Source organism: Dromiciops gliroides, chromosome 2 (genome assembly GCF_019393635.1).
Source record: "Dromiciops gliroides isolate mDroGli1 chromosome 2, mDroGli1.pri, whole genome shotgun sequence".
Lineage (NCBI taxonomy): Eukaryota > Metazoa > Chordata > Mammalia > Microbiotheria > Microbiotheriidae > Dromiciops > Dromiciops gliroides.
This window is the reverse complement of record NC_057862.1, coordinates 423,323,076-423,349,921: the sequence shown is the minus strand read 5'-3', so window position 1 is coordinate 423,349,921 and position 26,846 is coordinate 423,323,076. Positions and strand designations below refer to the sequence as shown.

The 26,846-nt window shown below is 40.0% G+C and overlaps 1 protein-coding gene across 7 annotated transcripts in view; it reads right to left on the bottom strand.

Annotated features, from left to right (window-relative positions):
* MAPKAP1 (MAPK associated protein 1) overlaps positions 1–26,846 on the bottom strand; it is a 327,671-nt gene that overhangs the window by 110,606 nt on the left and 190,219 nt on the right. For all 7 annotated transcript variants that reach the window (XM_043986958.1, XM_043986955.1, XM_043986957.1 and 4 more), the window contains one exon: positions 11,372–11,481. In XM_043986958.1, coding sequence (XP_043842893.1) covers positions 11,372–11,481 — 110 coding nt within the window. The remainder of the gene's footprint in view (positions 1–11,371; positions 11,482–26,846) is intronic.

Sequence of the window (26,846 nt, the reverse complement as noted above, 5' to 3'; positions counted from 1 at the left end):
GATATTCTAGAAACAGAAGGTAAAAATAGAAACTGAAAGAATCTACTGATCACCTCCTGAAAGAGATCCCAAAATGAAAACTTCCAGGAATATTATAGCCAAATTCCAGAGCTCCCAGGTCAATGAGAAAATACTGCAAACAGCCAGAAAGAAACAATTCAAGTACTGTGGAGCCAGTCAGGATAGCACAAAATCTAGCAGCTTCTTCATGAAAGGATCAGAGGGTATGGAATATGATATTCTAGAGAGCAAAGGAATTGGGATTACAACCAAGAATCACCTAACCAGCAAAACTGTGTATAATCTTTTAGGGGGAAAAATGGGACTTCAATGAAAAAGAGGACTTTCAGGTATTCGTGATGAAAAAACCTGAACTGAATAGAAAATTTGACTTTCAAATACAAGACCCTAGAGAAACATAAAAAGGTAAACAGGAAAAAGAAATCAAGAGGGATGTTAAAAGGTTAAATGGTTTACGTTCCTACATGAGAAGATGATACATCAAACTCACAAGAACTTAGGGCAGATGATAAGAATAAATTTAGACAGAAGGCAGATGTGGGAATTGATTATGAAGTGATGATATCTGTAAAGCATTTATTTTTTGATTATCATTTTCTTTTTTTTGGTGGGGCAGTCAGAGTTGGGTGGCATGCCCAGGGTCGAGGAGTGGGTGATTGTCTTGTGTTGTTGAGGCTGGATTTGGGCTCAGGTCCACTGGGTCCAGGATGGGTGCTTTGTCCACTGTGTCCACCTAGCTGTCCCATGATGACATCTTTAGGGTAAAATTGAGGGGGGAGAGGGTTGCACTGGGGGAGGGGGAAGAGGAGAGGTAGAATAGGGTGAAATACCACATGAAAGAAGCAGGAAAGGGCTTATGGAGTGGGGGGAGAGATGGAGGAGGAGTGGGGCAGTGAATGAGCCTTACACTCATCAGAATTGGCTCAAAGACCTTAATTTCATCAGAGTTGGCTCAATGAAGGAATAACATACACACTCAATTGGGTGGAGTAATCTATCTAACCCTGCAGGAGGGTTAGGGAAGGGGATAAGGAGAGAGGGGTCAAAGAAGGGAGGGCAGATTGGGGAAGAGGGCAGTTAGAAGCAAAACACTTTTGAGGAAGGACAGGGTAAAAGAAGATAGAAAATAGACTAAATATCATAGGGAAGAGAATAGGATGGAGAGAAATAGTTAACAATAGTAACTGAAAAAAATCTTGAAGCAGAGGCAAGAGTAATGTAAGATGATGATGGTGATGATGATGATGGATTGATGAAGATGAGGCTTGGATGATGAGGAGGAAGAGGACTGATTGATGGAGAGAGGTCTGGAGACCTTCTGATATAATAGAATGAGCAATAGATATGGAGTCAGAGGACCTGTGTATTGTCCAGTGCTGCTACTTGCTACCCATGTGACCTTGCGTAGTCCCACTTAATGTTTCTGGAACCCAGTTTCTACATCTGTAAAATGAGGACCAGATAGTCTCCAAGGTCCTTTGTACTCTATATCTAAGATCCCATACAAAGATCCTCTGAAGGAAGTGGAGATATATAGCCTGGAGAAGAGAAAACTAAAGGGGAGACAAGGGAACTGCCTTTTAGATATTTGAAAGATTGACTTATGGAAGAGTGATTAGATTTATTCTACTTGACTCAGAAGGCAAAAGAAAATGAAGCTGGAAACTGTTAAAAGGCAAATCTTAGATAAAGTTAGGGGGAAATTTCCCAATAATTAGAACAATTTTCTTTAAAATTAACAAAAAACCCCAAAACTAAGTGTGAACAGAAAAAAAACAAAAAACCTTGCAAGGTAGATAACTGTGAAGCAAACTTTCAGTTCTACTTAGAAATTTATTCTATACAACTTGTCTGTGATTAACATTGGACAAAGTGGGAACCTCACCTCAATGTGGCCTAGGTTGTTTAATTCCAACTGGTTTCCCCCTTCTATATATACAGCCCACTGAATCATAAAAATTTTAAGAGTTGGATGGAATCCCATCTCATTTGGTTGAACTTCCTGTTTGATGTTCAAATGTATTCTAGAATATCCCTACAAATAGTTATAAATCCTCCACTTGAACATCTATATGATAGGGAACTCACTCTCCATAAAGAAGGCCATTCTGTTCTCCATACTATAATCCGGGGTAGCTCTTTCTTACTTGTGTTGAAATTTTCCTCCCTAAAGCTTCCAGCTACTACTGAGGAATGACTGAAGATGCTGTGGTATATGATTGTAGTGGAATGGTATTGTGCTACAGGAAATGACAAACAGGATGATCCCAGAAAAACCTGGAAAGACTCATGAACTGATGTAAAAGGCACCATAGACAATGAAGTGATATCAACAACTAAAAAGCTTCCAGCTACTGCACTAAGTTTTATTCTTGAAGCCAAAAAGTTCAAGTTTTATCCCTTTCCCTTTACTAGACAGTTCTAATTCTTCAGGATATGGTTCTTATATTCTTCTTCTTTTTGAGGGGAAATGAAGGTTAAGTGACTTGCCCAGGATCACATAGCTATTAAATGTCAAGTGTCTGAGGCCAGATTTGAACTCAGGTCCCCCTGAATTCAGGGCCAGTGCTTTATCCACTGCACCACCTTGCTGCCTCTGGGTTCCTATATTCTTCAGAGTAAACTGAGGCAAGGCAAAGAAAAGTGAACACATTTGCCAAATGTTACACAGGTAGGAAATGATAGTCCTGGATTCAAACCCAGGTCCCTTGACTCCAAATACAGTGCTATTTCCATTGCAGAACACTGTAAAGTCTCCTTCTCCACCTAGTTGCTATCTTCTGGATTGGCTCCTGTTGCCAACAGATTCCAGATGTGGTTTGACCAGTGCAGAAGACAGCAATACTATCATCTCCTTTGTCTTGGACTGAAGACTTCTGTCAAAGCAGTATGTTATTAGGCTCTTAGGATTTAAAGCTAGGAGACTTTGAGATCATGAAGAGATCCAATTTCTTCATTTTATAGATTAAGAAACTGAGGACCACTTACAGAGATGCGAGTGTTTTATTCACATCATTTGAGTGAAACTTCCAGAAGGTGAATCTTCTTTCTAAATGACTGAGTGATTCAGTTCAATGCTGTCTCTTTATAGCAGCTTCCACTGAACTCTGGGGTAAGAATGATGAGCCTGCAAACAAATCCAGATCTCCTGATTGGCATCTTGGCAAATATTGAAATCAAGTTAATATGCCAGCCAATTCCTTTTCTTTTTGAACTGATGAAGGAGTGTACATTAGTAACTCTTGCTTATTCATGTGAACATACCAGCTGATCTCTTTCAGAGGTGGAAGGCTTGCTTCTCTCAAAGGCAACCTAGGGACTTTTTCCTCTTGTTTTATTTTTCTCCCTCTAAAATATGCACATGGTTCAATGCTCAAAATTTCTGAAAAAAGACCTTGATTTTATAAAGAAACATCTCAACCTTTAAAATACCATGCATCAAATTTTCACAAGTTGATTCTGCTTTAATCAATTTGATTCATAACACAGTTATTAAATGCCTACTGTGTGCAAAATCCTATGTTTGAGACCAAGGGTATAAAGATGAAAAATGACAAGGACCCTGACATCAAGGAACCTGGGGTAGGAATCTGAAGGTGGGATACAATGTATACAGAATATATAACCTACAAGGACAGATGTGGTAGTTGTAAAGGATAGGGCTAGACAGAATTCTAAGAAAATAAAGAGGGAGAAATTATTAAGGACTCATCAATGAGTTAACACTTGACCTGGGGCTCTGAAGGAAATGAAGGATTTCAACAGGCAATATGTGAGACATAACAATATCATGAAGGAAGTAGAAAAGGTAGGAAGAAATCAAGGAATAGCTTGCAGTTCAAACTGGATGGAATGTGGAGTAACTAAAGTGCTAGAAAAGTAAGATGGAATCAGAGTGTGGACAGCTTTGAATACATATTACCCTGTAAACAATTAATGGGGAGCCATCGAGGGTTTTGGAGCAGGTTAAATGGTATAATCAGATTTGTTCATTACAATGATTATTTTGGAAGTGGTATGTAGAATGTCCCATTAAAGTCCCCCTCTGATGAATTACTTTTGTACTGAGGGAGACTGAGTTCTAGAAGTTCCTATCAAGTAGGACAGATTCCAGTAATGGTCCTGGCAATGGTGAGCATGCTTATCACCCAAGTATCAGCATAGCTAAATGTAGAAAGACTCAATGCCAGAAGGGTGGCAATCAGAAAATGATTTTTTTCCACAGGAAGAGTAGCTCATTAAAGAATTGTCCATTAAGTGTAGAGGGGCTATGATCTACACTGATTAAGGGTACTTAATGATGAAATCAAAGATCCTTGAAATATCAAAGGATGTATTAGAGAGGAGGAAGAGCCTCTTAGTGGTGGGATCAGTTAGGAGTCTGTTGTAATAGTTCATTTAAAAAGGTAATAAAGGACTGATACTGGTGGCAGTGAAAAAGGAGAGGCACATGAGAAATACTGTGGAAGGGTCTGGCAATTGATCAGATTGGGCTTGAAGGAAAAGGAAGTGTCTAACATTAATTCACAGATAACAATGTTACAAAAAATGCTTTCCATGTTCATCAACTATTTGGATGAAGAAAATATGTGCTAGCATGTAATACCACAGTAGAAACTATGCCCCTTTGGGCATGGACAATTTTTTGTTTAGTCGTTGTATTCTTAGCACCTAACACAGTACCTTAGTGGTAGTAGGGACTTAATAAATACTTGCTGGATAGAATAGAATACAACAGAAATTTAGGAAAGTTTTGAAAGGTAAATTTAAAACATAATTTACAGCTCTGTTAGTTGAGTGGTAAAGATATAGTCAGAAGTATGGCCATGCTAATTCCAGCTCTAACACTTAATAGCTCTAGGATAACCCTGGGCAAGTCATCAGCTTGTACAAACTTAAGCTAACACACAGATAAAATGAGAATCATATTTGCACTCCCTACCTCATAGAAAGCAGCTAGGTAATACAGTGGATGGAGAGCCAGGCCTGGAGTCAGGAAGATTCAGATTTGGGAGCTCAAATCTGGCCTCAGACACTTACTAGCTATGTGATACTAGGTAAGTCACTTAACTCTGCTTGTCTCAGTTCCTCATCTGTAAAATGAGCTGGAGAAAGAAATGGCGAACCACTCTAGTATCTTTGCTAAGAAAACCCCAAATGGGGTCACAAAGAATCATACACAACTGAAACAACTGTACAAAACCTCACAGAGATATTGTAATTAATTTTGTAAGATTCATTACTAAGGTAATAAATGGAACTGCAAAACAGTATATAAATATGAGTTATCCTACTACATTGCTTCCTTCCCCTTCCCTAATTCTAGGGAATGAAGGATAAAGATTAGGTTGCCCAAGCCAGAAGAGGATATTACAAATATTTTGTGTGTATCTACATAATAAATGTAGCTGGAGCTGAGGCAGTGAAAAGATAGGAATGCAGACCACAGGTAGAAGAAATAGACCTCTGCAGTAGAAAGAACAATGGATATTGCTTTGAGTTACTGGTGTATCACTTGCTAGATGTGTGCCCATGGTCAAAGTACTTCCCCACTTTAAGTTTCAGTTTCCTTACCTATAAAATGGGGATAATAATATATGTACTCAATGCTTCCCAAGAGTGTTTTGTGGCTGTACTGTGACCACACACATGCTTGTACATTTGTAAGTGTTGTACAAATATCAGTTATGATTCTTCTTAATCATAATTTTTTCATTTCAGTGCCCAGGGATATTTTTTAAATAGTTATAAAAAAATGTAAATTATTATTATCCCTTTTATACCAACTTTAAAATAGCACTCCTTATTCTAATGCTAATTAGTAGTGACAATGCCCAGGTTGCTTCTCCTCTTAAAGCCTCAATTTCCTCATCTGTAAAATCAGTTTAATACCTGTCCCCTACCTAATACATAGGGGCACTTAGGTGGCACAGTGGATAGAGAACTGGGGCTGGAGGTAGGAAAATTCCTCAGAGTTCAAATCTGGCCTCAGTCACCAACTAGCTGTATGACCCTGGGTGAGTTACTTAACCCCGTTTGCCTCAATTTCCTCTTCTGTAAAATGAGCTAGAGAAGGAAATGGCAAACCACTCCAGTGTCTTTGCCAAGAAAACCCCAAATGGAGTAATGTAGAGTTGGATATGACAGAAACAACCGAACAACACCTACCACATAGGATTTTTTTCTAAGGACAAGCCTTTATAAAGTGTAACATGTTAAAGATATGTAAAATATCGATAATTGTTTGTTGTCAAATTTAATAAGAGGTGGCCATACAAAGTTGTTTTGAAATCCAAATAGTTAGGATAAAATGCATGAATATCAGTTACCAAATCTTTTCAGCCTATGACACACAGATGCTTTTTAGTGACATTAATAATAGCTCCCATGTGTACCATGCTTCAATACTACTACTACTACTACTATTACCATTACCAATACCAATAATAACAATAATAATGATGGTGATATAAGAACACTGCATTTGTGTTTGATCCTATCTCACTTTCTATAGCTGTGGACTAGTCATTTCAAGTTTTTGCACCTTGGTTTCCTCAACTGTAGAATGGGGATAAAAATATACACTAATAAAATGAAATTTCATATATAAAATATATTAAACACAATATTTTGATTATCACATATTGTATACAACATATTACATGTAAAGTGTGCAATCTATATATGATTAGTAATAACACTATTTGTATGTTGATTTCAAAGCTGCTGTTTTCAAGCAACTTAGAACAGCCTTACAATGGTATTTATAGGCTCCTCTCTCCAATAACATTATCATTATTCCTATAACTAGTAAGAGGTAGGTCAATTAAACAGAAGTTACATAGAAATTTAGGTATAAAAAGATGCACAGAACAGGGCTGGGCTCTGTCTTTAAAGGAATTAAGAGTCTGTTAAATGCCTTTGGATAGCTATTTAAGTTGCCTGAAAGCAGAAGGTTTGAAATCAACATAAAGAATGTTATCTGATAAACTGAATGATTCCATTTTACCCTTGAAGGTGTGTGGCCTACCCCCTTCAGTTACTCCCCCCCAAAAGGAGACAGAATTGACCCCCAGGAAATGGATAGAAGTCACCCCAAAAAGTGAACAAAAGAGGTGTTTGGAAAACGGACCACCATTCATCGCAGCTAACGACGTGTTCATTATGAGTGATGATGGATAAAGACTTCTCATGCTGGGATGAAATCAAGATTTATATGCATTGTTTCCTCTCCCAACTTGTGGGAAGATCATCATCATTTAATTCTATCTCTGCGGCCAGTGATGGGCATCCAGAGAGCTGGTTATCAAACGGCGCAGTCAGCTGGCAAAAGCCGAAACGTGCAGTTGGCACATCTGGACCGAGCTGCCACAGCCGAGGGTGAACAATGACTCCTGGCATGCAGCCAAATTGCTTGCAGACGCTAGCAGGTCTCATCTACAACCGCCCCTACCAGCATCTCTCTCTCTCTCTCTTTTATGAGAATCAGAATTTCACTGCTTCATTCAATTGCTCTCTTCTGCCATTTTTTACAGCTCTTATCGTTCCCCTCGAATATAGCCTTGAGACAGCTCATCCGTGTCCTTCACTGTGTTATCTCTTCTAACTTTTATTAAAACTTCAGCTTTCATCTGAAGATAGCTAATTAAATCTGGAACAAATTATATGCCCCCTTTAAAAATAGCACTAAACTATTTTCTCCAACCAGAGAACTGCTTATTTTCTCTTCCTTTAGATGAAACGAAGGATGTAGAAGGAAGGAGGCCTCATGCATTTCTAAAGGCAAGAAATTTGACACTTCATATATAGGTAGATGGATATTAAAGTTGCCTACAGCATGACAAATATTAGATTTGCTCACAATAATTATTTCTCGATATTGACAAGATTTCCTGGTCTCATACCTACTGGAACATAGCACCGATGTGACTAAGTACTCATTCTCTGTCTTCACTCTACTTCTCTTTGAACCTCAGTTACTACAAAATGGGGGGAAACACTACTTGCTTAATCTGATAAAAACATATGCTTATATATTAATTTAAGACTTTTAAAGTGTTTTACATATATTATCTCATGTGCGTACACAAACAGAGTTGGGTAAGAGTGATAGTTATAACATTTGCTTCTATTGTGTGCATTAACCTAAACAATTTTTAGGTTAGTAATATGAAAGGCAACCTGGTGTAATGAAAAAAAGACTATATTGCAATTCAGGACAAGTGCATGTAAATCTTAGCATCACAACTCAGTGGTTGGGTGAAATTAGTAAAGTTGGTGCCCCTTTTTGAGCCTCTATCTTCTCAAACAAAAAATAAGTCTTTCCCATCTGACACTACTTCAGTTAAAAAAGTATCTATTAATTTACTAAACATCTACTTAATACACAAAAAAATTGGGTGGTACAGTGGATAGAGCCTAGACCCATCTTCCTGAGTTCAAATCTGGCTTCAGACACACTAGCTGCGTGACCCTGGGAAAGTCACTTAACCCTGTTGTCTCAGTTCTTTATGTATAAATTGAGCTGGAGAAGTAAATGGCAAACCACTCTAGTATCTCTGTTAGGAAAACCCCAAATACAGAGTCAGACGCAACTGAAAAAATGACTTCACAATAACATACACAAAGTATTTCAGATACAAAATTAATAATAATAACCTGGATTTATATAGTGCTTTAAGGCTTTTAAAATACTTTACATATGTTACATATGTTTATCCTTACACCAACTCACCACTTATTTAATATTATAAAGTTTATAGTGTCCCTTATGTCAGCTCATAAAGTAGGTACTTCAAATATCATTACTTTGATTTCACAGATGAAGAAACTGAAGTTTGGGTTGTCTCTGAACCCTATCCTAATTCCAAGTCCAGTGCTCTATGATAATACTGACCTATTACTGACCTCAAGTTGCACCCAAGCTCATGGACTTAAAGTCATGGACACGAGTAACTGTAAGAAAAGGCAGCGTGAGATAAATGCACAGCCAAAGTCTAGGCAAAGCTGTGGGAAATAGGAGGAGGTGAACTGCTTCCTCTGGGGGTGAGGTGTGAAGATTTCTAATCCTTCCAGCATCTCACATTTATAGCATTAGAGCTGGACTTGGAAGGAAAGGAGCTACTGCAATGAAGGGTGGTGGCTTGACCAAAGGCATAGAGACAGGAGAGGGAGAGCTGTGAAGGTACCTAAGGACTATTTCTACAAAATGAAGAGAAAAGTAATTTGCCAGTGTTTTCTGCTTCAAATATACCAAGACATACCAGGGTGAGCCTCTTTAAAGGTTTGTAGATACTCCCATTCCATCTAAGTTTTCATTTGAAGTGTCCCTGTGGAAAGGTCTAGCCCTGAGAGGTTCAACAGTGAAGGCAGCAGAGCGCCAGCCCCAAGAGAGCCTGATGAGCCGGAAGGGCCGGAAGGGCCAGAAGGGCTGTGCGCGGATGGGCCTGATGATGAACGGTGTGTCTGCTGTCCAGGGATGAGCCTGGCTACATTGTGGGGAGAGAAATGCTGCTTCAGCCACAGGAAAGACCACTCTTGAAGACCAGCTTAGAGCCTGTAAAGGGGGCTGCCAGCTCTATGGGTAGAGGGAGCACCCACAATGGTGAAAGTCCGGATCCTTGAAGCACTGAAGAAGTATTTCCTCACACAGAATGAATGTTGCATGTTAGTTTCTCTCTGTGCCATTTTGGAGGTTCTTGGTTCAGCTTTCACAAATGAATTTACAGCCCTCGTGGTCTTATTTACACAGCAGATACCCTTCCACTTCCTCATGGCAGATACTCCCCTCTTGTGTAGATTATGCCAATGAAATGCTCTGCTCCTTCCATGAGGGGAGCACCAGAAAGAGCATTTCTCTAGGCCCTGCTATGTGCCAGCCACTGTGCTCAGAGCTTTACAAATATTATCTCATTTGAGATCATCTGAGGACCCATGGCAGTGCAGAAGGGCTTTACATCCTACTGTAATCCTGTCATGATAAAGACTTCGTTCACACAGTGGAGACCTGGGCTAGAACATGAGATCTGCAACTTAGGTGGCCCATAATCTTGAGGGCAGGTCATATAATTCTACGAGATAGGTTACTTTGAATATTATTATCCCCATTTTACAGATGAGGAAACTGAGACTTTGATCATCTCTGAACCCTGTCCTCATTCTAAGAGCATGATACTAACTAAGGTTATCACTTATAATGATAACACTTTACATTTCTATTGCGCAATAACCAGTGAAACAGTACAAGAATTGTCCCTTCATCATGTCTGAGCCTCAGAGCAGGAGAGTGATTTGCTAGAGGATCCATCACTCAAGGGGGAGGAGCTGGTGTTCCAATGGAGGTCACCTACCTCCAAATTCACAGCTCTTTCCATGAAAACCTCTCTCTCCAAACCTGTTTCCTCAGCTGTAAAATGAGGGTAATTATCCTTGAACTAATCTCCCTTTGAAAGTTTCAAGTACTTTGCAAACTTTAAAACTTTTATAGCCATATCATGATTGCTATTATTTTAATACTTCTCTGACCAATATAACTTCAAAATAATATCATTAAGATATTATATTATAGGGGCAGCTAGGTGGCGCAGTGGATAGAGCACCGGCCCTGGAGGCAGGAGTACCTGAGTTCAAATCCGACCTCAGACACTTAACACTTACTAGCTGTGTGACCCTGGGCAAGTCACTTAACCCCAATTGCCTCACTTAAAAAAAAAAAAAGATATTATATTATAGCCAAATGCCACTATGACATTGGGAAACTGCATTGTAGCATCATTAGGTTAACTATCTTCTTTGTTAAGGAACAAATTACTTATTGTTGGCAATAATTTTCAGCTGCATGTCCTCTTTTTGCAGAGCCAGTTTATACAGCATGATGGGATTTCAGAGTTGGAAAATGATTCAGTGATCATCTTGTCTAGGGAGGATTAACCTTTTCTGTTATGGAGCTTTTGGCAATCTAATGAAGCCTATGGACCCCTTCTCCGAATAATGTTTATAAATGCACAGGATAGCAAAAGAAGCCAATGATATTGAAATATATTACCAAAATGTAAAGAAATTAAGTTAACATACCCCAGGCTAAGAACTCCTGATTTAGTCCAACCATGTCATTTTACAGATGAGAAAACTAAGGCTCATTTCATTGAGGGGAAATGACTTGCTCTAAGTCACACAGGGAATGAATGGCAGAGCTAGTATCAAACTTAGTTCTTCAAGGGTAGAGTATGCAGGTGCTACTTTGGGGATTTATCTTGAAGGTAACTGAAAATGAGGCACGACCCCCCCCCCAAAGGTCTTTAAAAATTCAGGCTAAAACTTTTGTCTTCAGAGAAAAGACTGACTGTCCCACCTGAACCCCTCTGAGAGCCTTTCCTCCGCTTCAGCGCCTTCTGTAAGATGTCCTTCATGGTGACCTTTGTACTGTCCACTTGAATAAGGGAGAATCCATGAGCAGCATTTCTGTAAGAGAAAAGACAGATATTAAATGATCACCAACATTCACCCAGAGGAATTTTATTGCCTTCTTCACTGGGGTTTAAGAGAGTTTTAAGAAAAAGCCCATGCTTGAAGGGCCAATAAACTAGAAATTGATCAAGTCAACTACTAAGAGCAGAGAGGAAGAAATGGCATTACTGTACTTGCTGTTGACCATGGGAGAGGGGTCAAGAAACAGGCCTTTTTTGTCATTCATCTCAAATTAAGCCTCACTAGTGTGCTGCTTGCCAGTGAACACAGGCTCCTGGTGCTGGTTCACAGGAGAAATTCTACAGCTAGGAGCTGATGGTAGATGAGTTCTGTTTGTGTCAGTAGATGTCACTGCAGACAGTTACTACCATCATATTAAGGATCATGGGGCCCCAGAGGAAAGAGGTCGAGCAATGCAGGGGGAAAAAAAAAATTCTCCAAAGCAATTTAGACGCCCAGTGGAGGGAAGGTTCTTTTTAATGGGGTAGTCAATATTTTTTAAAAGATATTGGCTGTATTCACAGACTCCACAGTAGAAGATTCTTTGACTTTTTCCTCTTTTGCAACATTCACATCTAATAACTTACAAAGTCACATCAATTTCAGCTTTGCACTATCTTCTCTCTACCTCCATTACCATCACTTTAGTACAGTTTCTTATTACTACAAGTGAGGAAACTGGTGAAGTGGAAAGAACAGTAAATCAGAGGACATGAGTTCAAATTTTAGCTCTGCTACTCATGAAGTGAGTTTAAGCAACATCCAGATTTCAGGGACCTCATCTGTAAAATGAAGGGGATTGGGGGGCAGCTAGGTGGCACAGTAGATAAAGCACTGGCCCTGGATTCAGGAGTACCTGAGTTCAAATCCAGCCTCAGACACTTGACACACACTAGCTGTGTGACCCTGGGCAAGTCACTTAACCCCCATTGCCCCCCCCCATGAAGGGGTTGGACTATAGGATTTCCAAGTCCCTTCCATTTCTAATTCTATGATCGCTGAGGCAGTTTAATATAATAGAAAGAACAAGAGTTTTGGAGCCAGGGACCTGGGTTTGAGTCCCAGCTCTGCAATATACATAAAAACAGTGTGGCCTTGGGCAGGTCATTTCATTTTTTTTGGCCCTATATGTAAAACAAGGACATCAGACATCTGAAGTCACTTCTAGATCTAAATACGATGACCCTATCATAAATCAAACAGCCCCTTCATTGTCTTCCTTGTCTCTTTTCTCGTTCCTCCAATTCTTTCCTTTACTTGCTGCTAGATGAGATTTTCCTATACACAGAGCTAGTCATGACATTCCACTACTCAAAACCCATCAACGACTCCTTGCCATACACCTAATAGTTGAGTGATCAAAGGAAAATCACCAACTCCTCGGGCCTCAGTATCCTGATTTGTTAAGAGGTTAATAGTAGTTGTATTATTTACACTGCTGTGAGTTGTTGTGAGGAAATCTAAGTCTTTAAGAACATTTAATTATTGTGCAGTTGTTACTTAATAAAGTATATAAACACCTGATCATGGCCATCTAAAGCCTTATGCCTTGGTACGATGATGCTTCTCTATCTTAGGTCATACAAATCTCCTCCACATAATTCATAATGAAGTAAAACCAAACTTTGCTGGCAGCTGGTGGTACAGTGGATAGAGTTCTGGGCCTAGAGTCAGGAAGACCTGAGTTCAAATCCATTTCAGACATTTACTAGCTGTGTGACCTCTATTTGCCTCAGTCTCCTCACATATAAAATAGAGATCATAATAACACTGACCTCACAGGGGTGTTGTGAGGAACCATTGAGATGATATTTGTAAAGTGCTTAACACAGTGCCTGGATCATAGTAGGTACTTAATAAATTTTGTCCTTTTTTCCTATCAACTACTCATACACTGTGCTTGCTAGTTCCTGTTAACTTTGCTTACATTTTCCTTAGCCCTCTCTTCTGCCTACTGAATTCTTACTTCCTTTCAAGTCCAGTTAAAATGTTATCTAATCCATGAAGTTTTCCCTAATCTGCCCAGTTGTTGCCATTCTTCATTGGATCCCACACAATACTTTGCCTGTAGCATTTACCATGTATTATTTTGTACTAGTTTTCTATGTGTCATATCTCCCATTAGATTCTAAGCACCATGAAGGGTAAGAATCCCCCAGTGCCTAGCACAATGTTTTAAAGATATACAGCAGGCACCTAATACATATGTATGGACTAGAACTCACTGAGAAGAAATAAAAATATTAAAGAATGTTGAAGCACCTTTTAAGTTAAATTTTAGTTTCACATCTTCAACAAAATAGTGCACCCCCCACGCCCCCCAAAAAAAGTAGAATAGGAAAGGGACTGGGCCTGAGATTTCATCAATATAGGAAATTCCCTATACTAATGGAGGTCAACACCTTCTCTGCAACTTAGTCTTAGAGAGTTGCTTGGGGCACTGAGAAGTAAGTGGCTTGCCAGAGTCACAGAGCCAGTATGTGTCAAAAGCAGGAATTAAACAAGTCTCACTGGTTCCAAGGTCACCTCTCTATCTATCTTACAGTCTCTTTAGAACTAATTAACTTCGGGGCAGCTAGGTGGTGCAGTGGATAGAGCACCGGCCCTAGAGTCAGGAGTTCAAATCTGGCCTCAGACACTTGACACTTACTAGCTGTGTGACCTTAACCCCAATTGCCAACCCCAAACAAACAAACAAACAAAAAAGAATTAATTAACTTCTTATATGAATGTAATGGAATTCTATTGTGCTGTAAGAAACAATGAACAAGAGGAGTTCAGAGAAACCTGGAAGGACTTGCATGAACTTATGATGAGTGAGATGAGCAGAACCAGAAGAACATTATACACAGTATCATCAACATTATGTGTTGATCAACTGTGATAGACTAGATTCCTCTCACCAATACAAAGGTACAAGAAACTTCCAAAGGACTCATGATGGAAAAGGCTCTCCAAATCCAGGGGGAAAAAAAAAGGAACTGTGGAATATAGATGCTGATTGAACCATACTATTTCTTTTGTTTTTGATGCTGTTGTTTTTCTTTTTTGAGGTTTTTCCCTTTTTGCTCTGATTCTTCTCTTATAACATGACTAATGCAGAAATATGTTTAATGTACTGTCTAGGGGAGGGGGGAAGGGAGAAAAATTTGAAATTGGAAATCTTATATAAACAAATGTTGAAAACTATCTCTACATGTAACTGGAAAATAATAAAATACTTGTATCAGAAAAAGAATTAATTAACTTCTGTAAAAATAAGGCCCTATCTCCACAGTGAATTATAAACACAGAGGTCACAAACTACAAAGAATCACAGACCAAAGACCAACAAAGCAGAAAAGAAGTGGTCCTGTGACATTTATTTATTTAACAGGAAACTGAATGGTATTATGAAACTCAGAACCTAGAATACAAAACAACAACAACAACCCTGAAGATTGCAATCAAGGAGACCTCAGAACATACAACATTGGTGGTAGAAGAGAACCCTAGCATATTCTAGAATGTTATAGCATAGGATGTTACGGTGTAGAACAATAAAAGTCAGAATTAGAAGGAACTTGAGTACAGATTGATACTGTGTAAAAACATAGTATGTTTTGGTGGGTTTTTTTTTGTTTTCTTTTTGGGACATAGTATGTTAGAATTGGTGTGGACCTTAGAGATTTTCTAGTGCAACTTAATTTATATATGAGGAAAGTGAGAGCTACAGAAACTGTCAATTCATTACACAGCCAAGAAATGAGAGGCCTAGGTCAAGAACCTGTCTGAGTCAAGTGTCCGTACTCCTGGTTCAATGATTTCCATCACGGCATGCTTCTTTCTTCCTGTTCTACTACATCCTGGCAGTGAAGTGTCAAATGGAATTGTTTTAAGAGGCCTCTGTTAGAGGACAAAGTGTTCACCTAAGGAACACTGGAATGACTAATTGTGAGTATTCAGACATTGTAAAGAATTTGGTAAGAACTCCATTTCTCCATGGGAATCCTTAAGGGGAAAATGACAATAGCTCATATTTCGAATACATTTTAACGAAGGAAGGAATTCAGGTTTTTACAAGCCGTCAATTGGTCAAAATTAGTTTGTTACCACCTCTAACCTCTCCCAGTCCTGTCACCATCTTCTAATATGGCTAGAAAAGAGTAAGATTTTCCACTTACATGAGACTGAATTAGGACGTTCACAATCTTGAACCAAGCTGAGCAGCTCAACACTGAAGACTCAATTTGTTGCCAGTATCCAGACATATCATTCCCCCTCCCCTCAAAAGGCCTGCTGTTTACTATGTGATATTTCATTTGTTCAAAGGCAAAAGTGGGGGTTGATCTGACAGGCATTTTTATCCATTTTAACTTGGTCAACTTCTTCCTACTGAACAGCTGGCTTAAGAGCTGTCAAGCTAATTTTACTGAATGCTCTGTTACCAGATCAGGCCTGAGACACAGCCATTCTTTACCTCAGAAGTTGGAGCCCATCCCAGAACAATCTTTAAAAGTTTATTTTACTGATCAAAGCAAAATGAGGAAAAGCTCTTCATTTTCCTATATTTAGTGAGCATTTCAGTAAATGATCCTTTGGCAAGAGGACTGAAACGTAAAGTGCCCTCCACATTTATAAACTGGTGGATATTTGCTTTGGAATGGGGCCAGGACGTGTTTGGAGTGAACGCCAATCATCTGAGTTTCGATTTACTAGGCCTTCCTTGCTTGGTTTTGTTTTTATAAGTTAGCAAGTTTCCCATCTGTAACAATATGGTTGGGGATGTGTTCTGAATGCACAAGCAGATGGACGCCAATGATCTGAAGCATTCTAGGGACACTTCTGCGGAAGGCACACCTTGAGTGGAAGGCAAGTGTCCAGACTGAGGGAAGGGCTAGCAATGCTGCTAGCCTTTGTAATAGAAGACTACATCTGGAATGTCCTGTTTTGGGTGCCTCATTTTAGGGAGGCCAAGACAAAGGCTACAGAGAAGCTGGTCAGGATGGTAAAGGGACTCAATATCATACTATGAAGATCAAATGAAGAAATGGTCAATGTTAATCCTGCAAAAAAGAAGTCTTGGTAGTGAGGGAATGATTACTGCCTCTGAATATCTGAGAGGCTGTGAGGTAGAAGAGGAACTGGATGTATCCTGGATGACCTTCAACAGAAGTAGTGGAAGAAATCAGAGGCAGTCACAGGGAGGTCAATTTTCAATTGATATAAGGATCCTATGCATCCTGAGAATGGAACAGACTTCCTTAGGAAAAAGAGAGCTTCCAATCTCTAGAAGTAACAGAACAGAGTCTGGATCACTCCTTGGCAGGAGGCAATTTATACTTAAGATGAAACTTTGAATAGCTGACTACTAAGATCCCAGTTCCAGAAATTTATAATTCTATATATCCTCATTTTAACTGAACAAGATGCTACCTTTAATTCAAATAATGAATTATGTAAAGATATAAGTAACTGGAAAAGGAGGTGGGCCAATTCATGTAGGAAGGATGAGAGGCAACAGATAGACAAGCTGAGGTGTGACCTTCGTTACTTCAAGAGGAAATATGGTATGGCAGAGTAGCTTAATGGAAAAACCACTTAATTTGGAGTCAGCAAACACAAGCTTGGATCCTAGCAGTGTGACCTCTGTTAAGTCATTTCCCTTCTTTCGTCCTCAGTTGTCTCATCTGTAAAAAGAGGGGGGCAGACTAGATGATCTCTAAAAGCTTTCAGGCTCTGGATCCTATGAACATCTTAGCCTTAGTTGCACCTGGCAGATCACATTATTTTAGGGGACAATAACTTTATCCTTATTTGTAGATACCTTCAAAAGGATACCTTCTGTTTAGTTCAAATTTCCACAAATTAAAAAGGTCCTTTAAAAGGAACTTTTGAATAGAGGAAGATCGCTGATCTCTATTTTTTTTCTGTCATTTTACCAAAACCTACCTGGGTGACAAGGTTAAAGAAAGCCCCGGAAATGCTGGGCACTTATCATCCACAGGCATTCCTGATAAATCGTGCAGTGGAGGAATAAAGGATCACCTTCTGTATTTTTTCATTACACTTTTCTTTTGTTACAGAATACATAAATCCATTGTGGCACAATGTAATATGTATCATCGTGCTACACCTGCGGACGCTTCCGAGCGGCTGCCATGTCTGTATAGTCAGGAATGATAAGTGAACCGCCCGTGAATGTTAATGATAGTGATCATTCTGAGGTAACTTGGCTTTCCATCTTCCTTTACAGCCTCTGCGCTGAAGCCAGGGGAGCAAGGTTCATGAGAGGAGAACAAAAACCTACCATAAAGGTAAAAGGCTCAGCACTCAGAATACTGCTGTGGAAGTGAGCACTATCTCACTCTGGGGCTCAATTTCGGGAGAAACATGAACATTACAAAGAGAGAAGAAGATTCCGTCCTCAACACAGTATGCTCGACCAGTCTAATAAGTTTTCCCTGTGCAGCTCTGGGCTTTGCTCCTTTTTCTCCAGATGGAGAGAGAGAAACTTTGGTGACTGGGTATATATAGACCACTACACTTTAGGGGGGTATATTCCAACCTGCTTCCACTGCTAGACTTTGCTTAAAGAAATGGTGCAAGTATTAATACTAACTCTGCTAACTCTAATAATGCTAAGGACACTTGACAGATCTGTGATGTTTTGAGAGTGGGTATTCCCTCTACTGACAGGTATCTTAATCGCTTTATGCCATAGTAGGTAGATTTCATGAGCTCCTGTAATAAAAAATTGAGCACTCTTCTTCCTACCCGGTGGTGAGCCTTTCCCAACTTAGCCAGGCTGGTCCTTAGATGACAGGCAGTGTCTGCCCTTCTGCCCAGGCTCAAGGCTGAAATGTGTGAAGGCTTTCTAGAGCTTCGCTCTGCTAGTGTACCCTTGAGAACTGAGGGTCTCCACTCTGCTATGCGTATATTGTGGCAGTATTTTGAGGAAAAATAACAACACCTATTCAGAATCAGGAGGTACTTTAAGATTTACAAATTATACTCTTCACTTATAATAAAAGTTTTCCCAGGGCAGTTCTGGGACTTGCTCCTTTTCCCCTCTTGACTTTTTTTTGGGGGGGGGGCAGGGCAATGAGGGTTAAGTGACTTGTCCAGGGTCACATAGCTAGTAAGTGTCAAGTGTCTGAAGCCAGATTTGAACTCAGGTCCTCCTGACTCCAGGGCCAGTGCTTTATCCACTGTGCCACTTAGCTGCCCCTGCCCTCTGGGCTTTTTTCCTGATTTTTTGGACTTTAAAACCATGCTCCCTATTCTGTTGGTTCATCCTAGAATTTCCCTTGCTCACTCTGGCATATCCCTCTGAAAGACCTGCCTCTCTTTTCCCACTGGAGGGTTCCTCCTGAAGCCTCTACGTTGTGGAGGGACCAAAGCCAGCTGGCCTCCTTTCCTGGCCTGGCCTGGCCCTGTTCCTCTTTTTCAGCTCCCTTCAGGGTGTTGTCTTTACCCTTAAGGGCAGGGACTACCTTTCTTTTTGCCCGTATTTAGCATCATACCTAGCACATAGTAAGTACTTAATAAATCCTTGTTTCCTTCTTCCATTTTCCTCATAAACTTGTGAGGGAAGCAATATAACAATTATTCATTCCCATTGCACAGATGAAGAAACAGAAGCTTTCTGGGACCACAGATTCTAGGTTTAACCAGAACATACAGATCATCTAATCTTAGGGTTAATTGCAGCAGTAGAAAGGAGGGGGAACATGGATCCCCTTGGCAATTTTGTGAAGCCTGTAGACCCCCTTCTCAGAATGTTTTTAACTGCAGAAAATAAAACAGGTAGGATTAGAAAACCAAATAATGTTGAAATAGTTAATAAAATATTTTCTCCCATCCAAGTTCCTGGACCCACTGAAATATATTCAAACTCCATAGAGGGCTGTAAACCCCAGGTTAAGAACCTTTGATCTAGTCTAACTCCCTCATTATGTAGATGATAAAACAGTGGCCAAGGGAGGCAAACTAACTTAGCAAGATCACAATGCTAGTGAGGGGCACAGCCAGAGTGTAACCATGGGTCCTCTCCCATAAAATCAAACACTTTTTACACTAAAACATTAGGGGTGAAATGATCTGCCCCAGATCACATGGTCACTCGTACTCATTCACATTCAGGATTTGTCTTTGGTTGTTCCAGTGAAAGCACAAGTAGAGTCAATGACCCTGTAACTCCTCATTTCCATTCCTACCAAAGAGCAGTAGGGTTACAATTCATAGTCATGTTTTTAATATATGGGGCATTTCCCTCCCTTGCAACAGCTCCAGAAACTATCTACTAAGGTATAGAAGGGTTGTTACTGGTATTCATGAAGGGTGCAGCCACACCAATTAAATTACTTAGGAAGTATTGCAATAAGTTCTGGAATATTATTGTTGTTGTTGTTATTGATTATACTATTACTGCTCTAAAAACTGAAAAACATCAGCAAGTACAGTTATGTGGTTGTTTTCTTCAAACACAGATCACCATGCTTCCTTTATTTGATAGTAGAACTCTTCATGAATGCCTCTGGTCCCCAACATACATCCCCTGGTGACCAGCATTTTAGTTAGAATCACTATAATTCTCCTGATGATGCACACAGTCCATCTCCAGGTTCATTTTCAAAGCTTTCCAGCTAGATAGGACCTGCAAAATTCCAGTAACTTCTAGCATAAGCTTCATGAAGTCAATATCACCTTTATGTTAAGAAGAGGTACTAAAAAAAGACTTAGGTGATAGATTACTGATCACTGTCCTAATCGTCTCACATGTCTATAGTGCCGAATAGTTTATAATCCACATTCCTCATAACTGCTTTTGAAAGAAGAAATACAAGTGTTATCACTACCACTTTACAGGTAAAATAAATCAAGTTCAGAAAAGTGAAGGGACATGCCCAAGGCTAGTGACAAACCAATTATGTTAGCTTGCGTCTCCTGTCCCAATTCTCCCATATATGGCAGCAATACACAAAACTAGGAATCTGAATGAAATCATGGATTTCCTTTACATATATCCTGGCAAAAGGTTTCTTACTTTAGGTTTCACAAGCATGTTATATCTTAGTCATCAGAAGTCCAGGGCTTGGGTGTAGAAGACATTATTCTCATATCATATAGTGTAGAAGGCAGGAGAACAAAAAAAAATAAAAACCTGAACAAAACTCAAAACAACAAAAGACCCATTAGCCCTTCTGCTGGTCAACGGCAGGCACTGACAGTGAGTACACAGGGCCTATACTGGAGGTCTATACTGCTGCATGATCCTGAAGAAGTTGCTTTCCCTCACTGGTGCCTTGGTTTTACAGATGGATTCATAGACAATGAAAGTCAAGACAGAATGTTAGGAAATGTCAGTCCTAAGGACCTGAGAGATGATCTATGCTAATCCCATCATTTTACAACTAATGAAACAGAAGCCTGAGAGAGGTACAACCACTTTCTCACCTAAGGATGAGTGGCACCACTGGGATGTAGACTTAGCTCTCCAGACTTCAAGTTCATGGTTCTTGATATTGCATACTGCTGCTTCCATGACCATGGTTTGTCTAGGTCAATGTCCACAACCTAGCCACTGAACCCTCACTGATTACTGTGACCCTCCATATACTGCCCCCTCAGGTATAAAGCGGAAATATTTAAGGAGAGGGAGAACTACATGCAATAATTACAGTCCATGATTGTTTAAAGTAAGCCTTCTGGGAATAACTCCACAGGCAAAAAGAGTTTATACACTTGTGTGAATATCACATTTTGTTTAACCTGACCTGACAAATTTTAAAAATAGATCAAAGTGCATTGTCTTCACAAGTGATGTTTGACATTGGATAAAGCACGCCCTTTGAAATGGACATTTTCCAAAAACAGAACTTGCCAGACTAATGGGCAGTGAGAAGCCAAACTGACTGCCCTCCGTCTTCTCCTTGTGTAACTTCGCCAGAGTCCTTGAAACTTGCCAAATTCGGTCATGCCTGCTTAGCCCGCGCGACTGATTGTGCCAGAAAAGAAAATAAGACACAGATGTATTTGAGCTCTTTGAGTTGCCAGTAAGAGAGACAGCTAATGGCTTCATTTCGACCCTCCCCTTCCAGCTGGGCACAGGTGGGGGATAATGAGGTCCCTCTCCCTAATCAAACTCAATTATTTACTACTCTATAGAACCGCAAAGACATTCACATTCAGTTCAGAATATAAAACACACCATGGGCTACTTCCAACCACTGCCACTGGGTATTTATAACAAACTCAAGTGGCTAACAGTTTGCCTTGGCAGGAGTTTAAGTGTGTAAAGTTTTGCAAACTGTTTCTGCTCAAATATGTCCTGCTGAAATGGGGTCCCCAGGCGGGGTTTCCATAACTGTCAGCTCAGTGAACTGCATAACATCTGAGAATGTATTCAACATACAGTGTAGGCAGGATCTTGAAATCAAACGCCACATTTTATCACAAGCTTCTGAGAAACATCACTTTTTTTTTTCCAACAGCAAGAGTGACACTGTATTAATAAACATTACAAGTCACTAGCCTGACACATACAGAGCAGCAACTGAAAGACTCCAGCTGAGAAATGCGAGTGGGGAGGAGGGTAAGATGAACAGAGGAAAACAAAATGAGATGTATTCGGTAAAATGGAACCAAGAGGTATACAAACCCAAAAGAAATACATTTTAAATACACACTAGAACAAATACATGTTAACATAAGAAAAGTTCACCAAGCCATAGAATATTCAAAAGAAACTGAAAGGACATCAGAACATAAAATGTTAAAACAAGGAACAAAGAATGTTAGACCTGAAAGAGGTTCTTGCCACAGAGAATATGTTTTATGTATAATAGGCTAGGCATTCTATAGTCCAATGTCTTTTTTCACTTTAACATTCTAAGTTCCTAGGTTCCTTGAAGCTCTTATATTGTGTTCTAAGGTCACTTCCAGCTTTAACATTTAACATTTTGAGGTACCTTCCAGTGTTACTATGATTCCATGACCATGATGTACAGATCTGATAAGCACATTTTTTTTAGCCTGAGGCCAAAAGCCTGAGTTCCCAGAGACCAGTGGGGCTCCAAGTTCTGCTTTGCCAAACACAATGGTCTCCAGGGGGAAGAAAGTTCATTTGCATGACTCAACTCCCAGACTTGTTGCTGTATAAAATGAAAGCAAATCTAATTTTCAAAGACTTTTCCTTGTTCACCTGATTATCACTATTATTATTCAATCAAATTTAATTTAATTCAGAAAACAATGATTAGCTGTCTGTTGTGTACAGAACTCTGTTTTCAGAACTGGGGCCTGAACAAAGTTTACATATGACATCCTGGCCTCATGGAGCTCACAGGCTAGAAGGAGGCTAAGGCACTAAAATAATAACAATAGCCAGTGTGTTTTCCAAAGCACTCTACCAATGGTAAATCACTTGACCTTCACAACAACCCAATGAGGTAGGTCCTATTGTTACGCCCATTTTACAGATGAGGAAACTGGGACATAGGAGGTTAAATGACTTCTCCAGGGTTACATAGCTAGGTGTTTGAGCCAGAATTTGAACTCAGCTTTTACTGAATCCAGACACAGTGCTTTAGCCACTGTGCCACCTAACTGACTAGACAATAATGGGATAACTATTATATACACTAATACATAACTATACTAGAAAAGTTCAAATAAAATGTTGTGAGATTGGGGGGGGGTCATTACTGACTTCTTGTTGTATGTCCTTCATTCTTTTTTTGTTTGTTTGTTTTTTGTTTTTTAGTGAGGCAATTGGGGTTAAGTGACTTGCCCAGGGTCACACAGCTAGTAAGTGTTAAGTGTCTGAGGCCGGATTTAAACTCAGGTACTCCTGACTCCAGGGCCAGAGCTTTATCCACTGTGCCACCTAGCCGTCCCTGTCCTTCATTCTTGAAGAGGACCACGACATTGGAGTGATGTCATAATTTTCACTGAATTGGATTTAAGTGAGGGAGGGCTATCCACTCTCTCCTCCAGAGCCATCTGGGTCCAGTGACAAGATATATTTCAAGACGACTGGAGATGGCCCCAACGTTTAAGGTAACTGGTGTTAAGCAACTTGCTCAGGGTCACACAGCTAGTAAGTGTTGAACTCGGGTCCTCCTAACTTCAGGGTCAGTGCTCTATCTACTGTTCCACCTAGGTGCCCTTCATTACTGACTAGAGGGGAAAACTTCTTAATGAAAGTAGCACTTAGGTTGGGTAAAAATTAAATCAATGAATTTTTATTATTAATTACTGAGGTATTTGGGGACATTTACATTTTGTTTGGCAGACTTAATTTTCATTCATTCTTTCTTTCTTTCTTTATTTTGTGGGGCCATGAAGGTTAAGTGACTTGCCCAGGGTCACACAGCTAGTAAGTGTCAAGGGTCCAAGGTCAAATTTGAACTCAGGCCCTCCTGAATCCAGGGCCGGTGCTTTATCTACTGCGCTATTATATGTTTATTTCCAAACTTGTAGATCCTAGATCATTAGGTCAGAAAATTCAAGACTATATGAAGAGAAACAGGCTAGAACTAGGTAAGTAAACAAGGTCTTCCAAGGCTATTCTGAATTCAGAAAGTGTGATTAGCACACAGTAGAAGAAAACCAAATATTATCCAGCTTGTGATGTGCAGTTACATGGGCAGGCAGGCCATTGAAACCGGACATATATCTTCAACAGGTGATATAGATGTACAATAAGCTATGTCCAGAATTGAATAGGAAAATAATTCCTGGAGAAACTGTGCACCCCTTTGAACAATTCCAAGAGAATCATCCACAAAAGGCAATCTTTTGAACACTAATAATCTTCAGTTTATGTACCTAGCTACCTTTTAGAAGTATCAAAAATTTTTTTAACCACTCCAGCACTTTGCACGGGGGGTATTCTCCTTTCCTTTCTGCAGTCTCACACAATGACTTCATTTGTTCCCAAGGGCTTAACTATCACTTCTACATAGATGACTTCCATATCTATCCATTCAACCTGAATGTCTCTCTTTAGCACCAGTCCTGCATCACAAAGTGCTTACTGGACATCTCTAACTATACCCCAGCCAATCAAACTCATGTCCAAGCCAACCTAGCTAAAGCAGCAAGTCACCCTGAGGGCATGTGCCAGGCAAATCAAACAACCACTACCACCACCACCACTACCACCTTGACTGCCATCTGGCTTCAGATTCTAATGGAAACAGCCCAGGACCTCAGAAGCCTTGGGAAGAACACTGTCCTCCCCAAACAACCAAATCTGCTTCCAGCAGAGCTCTTGCAGCCATCACTGAGGTTAGAAATCATTGTAAAGAAAGGACTCATTTTCTTCCTCCTCCTCCCCACCACCACCTGCTGACCAAATGCTACCAAAAGGCAGATAGGCAAAGGAGTCCTTAGTATGGCAGCAGTCCACAGATCGCCGGTCCTGCTTCTAGGCCAGACTTCGTGACCATCACCTGAGGAAACAACTTCTGTGAAAGGGCCAGCTGTCCCTATTAACTACCAGTCATTTGGCACCCACAGAGCAGGCCAGCCAGTCTCAGCTGAAGTAACAGCTTTACCCTGAGGGAGAGACAGAAGACAGCATGTGGCAGGCAAGTCGGACCATCATCACTACCTTGACAAGCAGCTCCCCTTAGATCCTGATAGATAACAGTTTGGAACCTGTAGAACATCAGCGTTTCCAACCCAATGCCTTCAATCATCATCCTGGAAAGTAACACCTGTGGACATACAGCCAAGTAACTGCTCCTTCAGGTGCTACAGCTCTTGTACTGAAGAGCCAGAAAAGAAAGTTCTTGCCACCAAAGTCCTTGGCACTGTCAAAGTTGTTCAACATCAGGAACCAGTATGATTTTATCAATGGAATTGACATTAAAGAAGAGGCATTAGCATCTAATTTGCCACTGTGCTCTAAGGACCATGGGACCTTTCCATCTGACTTGCAGGTCTGTTCTGTGCCTTCATGGAGCATGTAGTCTTTTTGTTGTTGTTTTGGTGTGGCAGTTGGGGTTAAGTGACTTTCCCAGGGTCACACAGCTAGTAAGTGTCAAGTGTCTGAGGCTGGATTTGAACTCAGGTCCTCCTGAATCCTGGGCTGGTGCTCTATTCACTGCACCACCTAGCTGCCCTGAGCATGTAGTCTTGATGGGGGATAAGAGTCAAAGATACAAAACTATGATACACGATAACACTCTATCAGAAAAGTGCAAAGAAATACTGTGTCATGTCTAGGGCAAGGTCCTTCTTGACCAATTCAATGCAGCAAGCATCTATCAAGCATCTACTACATTCCTGGGCTAAGCAATAAGGATGCACAGACAAAAACCAAAACAGCAGGATCTTCACTATACCAATCAGAATCCCCATCTCTTTACTCTCTGGGATGACCAGCTATGGATTATTCTGATAACAGTAAATCAAAATGAAGCAATTAAGAATAAAGACCAGGAAGGAAATATGAATGAGATGCCTTCCTAAAGGACTGACATGTGAGGTGGCCTATAAAAGGGTAGAAATCATCATTTGTCAGCAAGGTATTTGGGGACATTTATGTTTGGATTTTGACTAGAAGGCTTTGGATTTTTTCTTATACATTTGCTTCTATGAAACATTAGGCAAAAACATGCAGCATTATACTAAGAAGCAGCAGCACTGTACAATGAAGAATAGCTACAAACATCAAATTCAAGGGCATGGGCTTAAAACCTGGCTTTGTTGGATATGACCTATGTGTCTTTGGGAAGATCACAATGATGAGGCTTTGGGTTTCTTTGTCAAATGAAGGTGTTAGATTCAGTGATGTCTGAGGCTCTTTCCAGATCTAAATTCTAAGAAATGTAGGGAAACCAGGAGTGCTGACCTAAGTAGGCTAAATATCAAGTATTCTCTGATTGGCCTAAATTTAGTAAGTGCAATGAACTAGTTCTACTCTTATCTGGCTTTATATATTGGGAGCTTTGAAAGCACCCTGATGAGAAGAAATGGAAAATGACCTAACATAATCAAGCTCAGACTATCAATGTGGGTCTAAATTAATGGAGTATTTCTTATTTGCTTGTGTCGCAGACAACCAACTGTGTGTTGTTCCTTTTCATTCTGTTAAATTAACAAACATTTCCACTGTCCAGATTGTCCTCATTCATAGAAATAGAACATATGCAGTCTGGATGATTGAATGTTTGGGAATCTGACTTGATTTCCGTTTTGGCAATCGTTGCTGTCTAGAGAAAAGAAAGGACTTTTCTTTGTGTCTATTTAAAGTGACAGACATACTGAAGTAAATAATAAAGAAGGAAAGCATTAATTATATTGCTTCAAAAATTGGAAAGGTCAGACTAACTAAACACATGTGTTTTGCCCTCTGGAATGTCTGT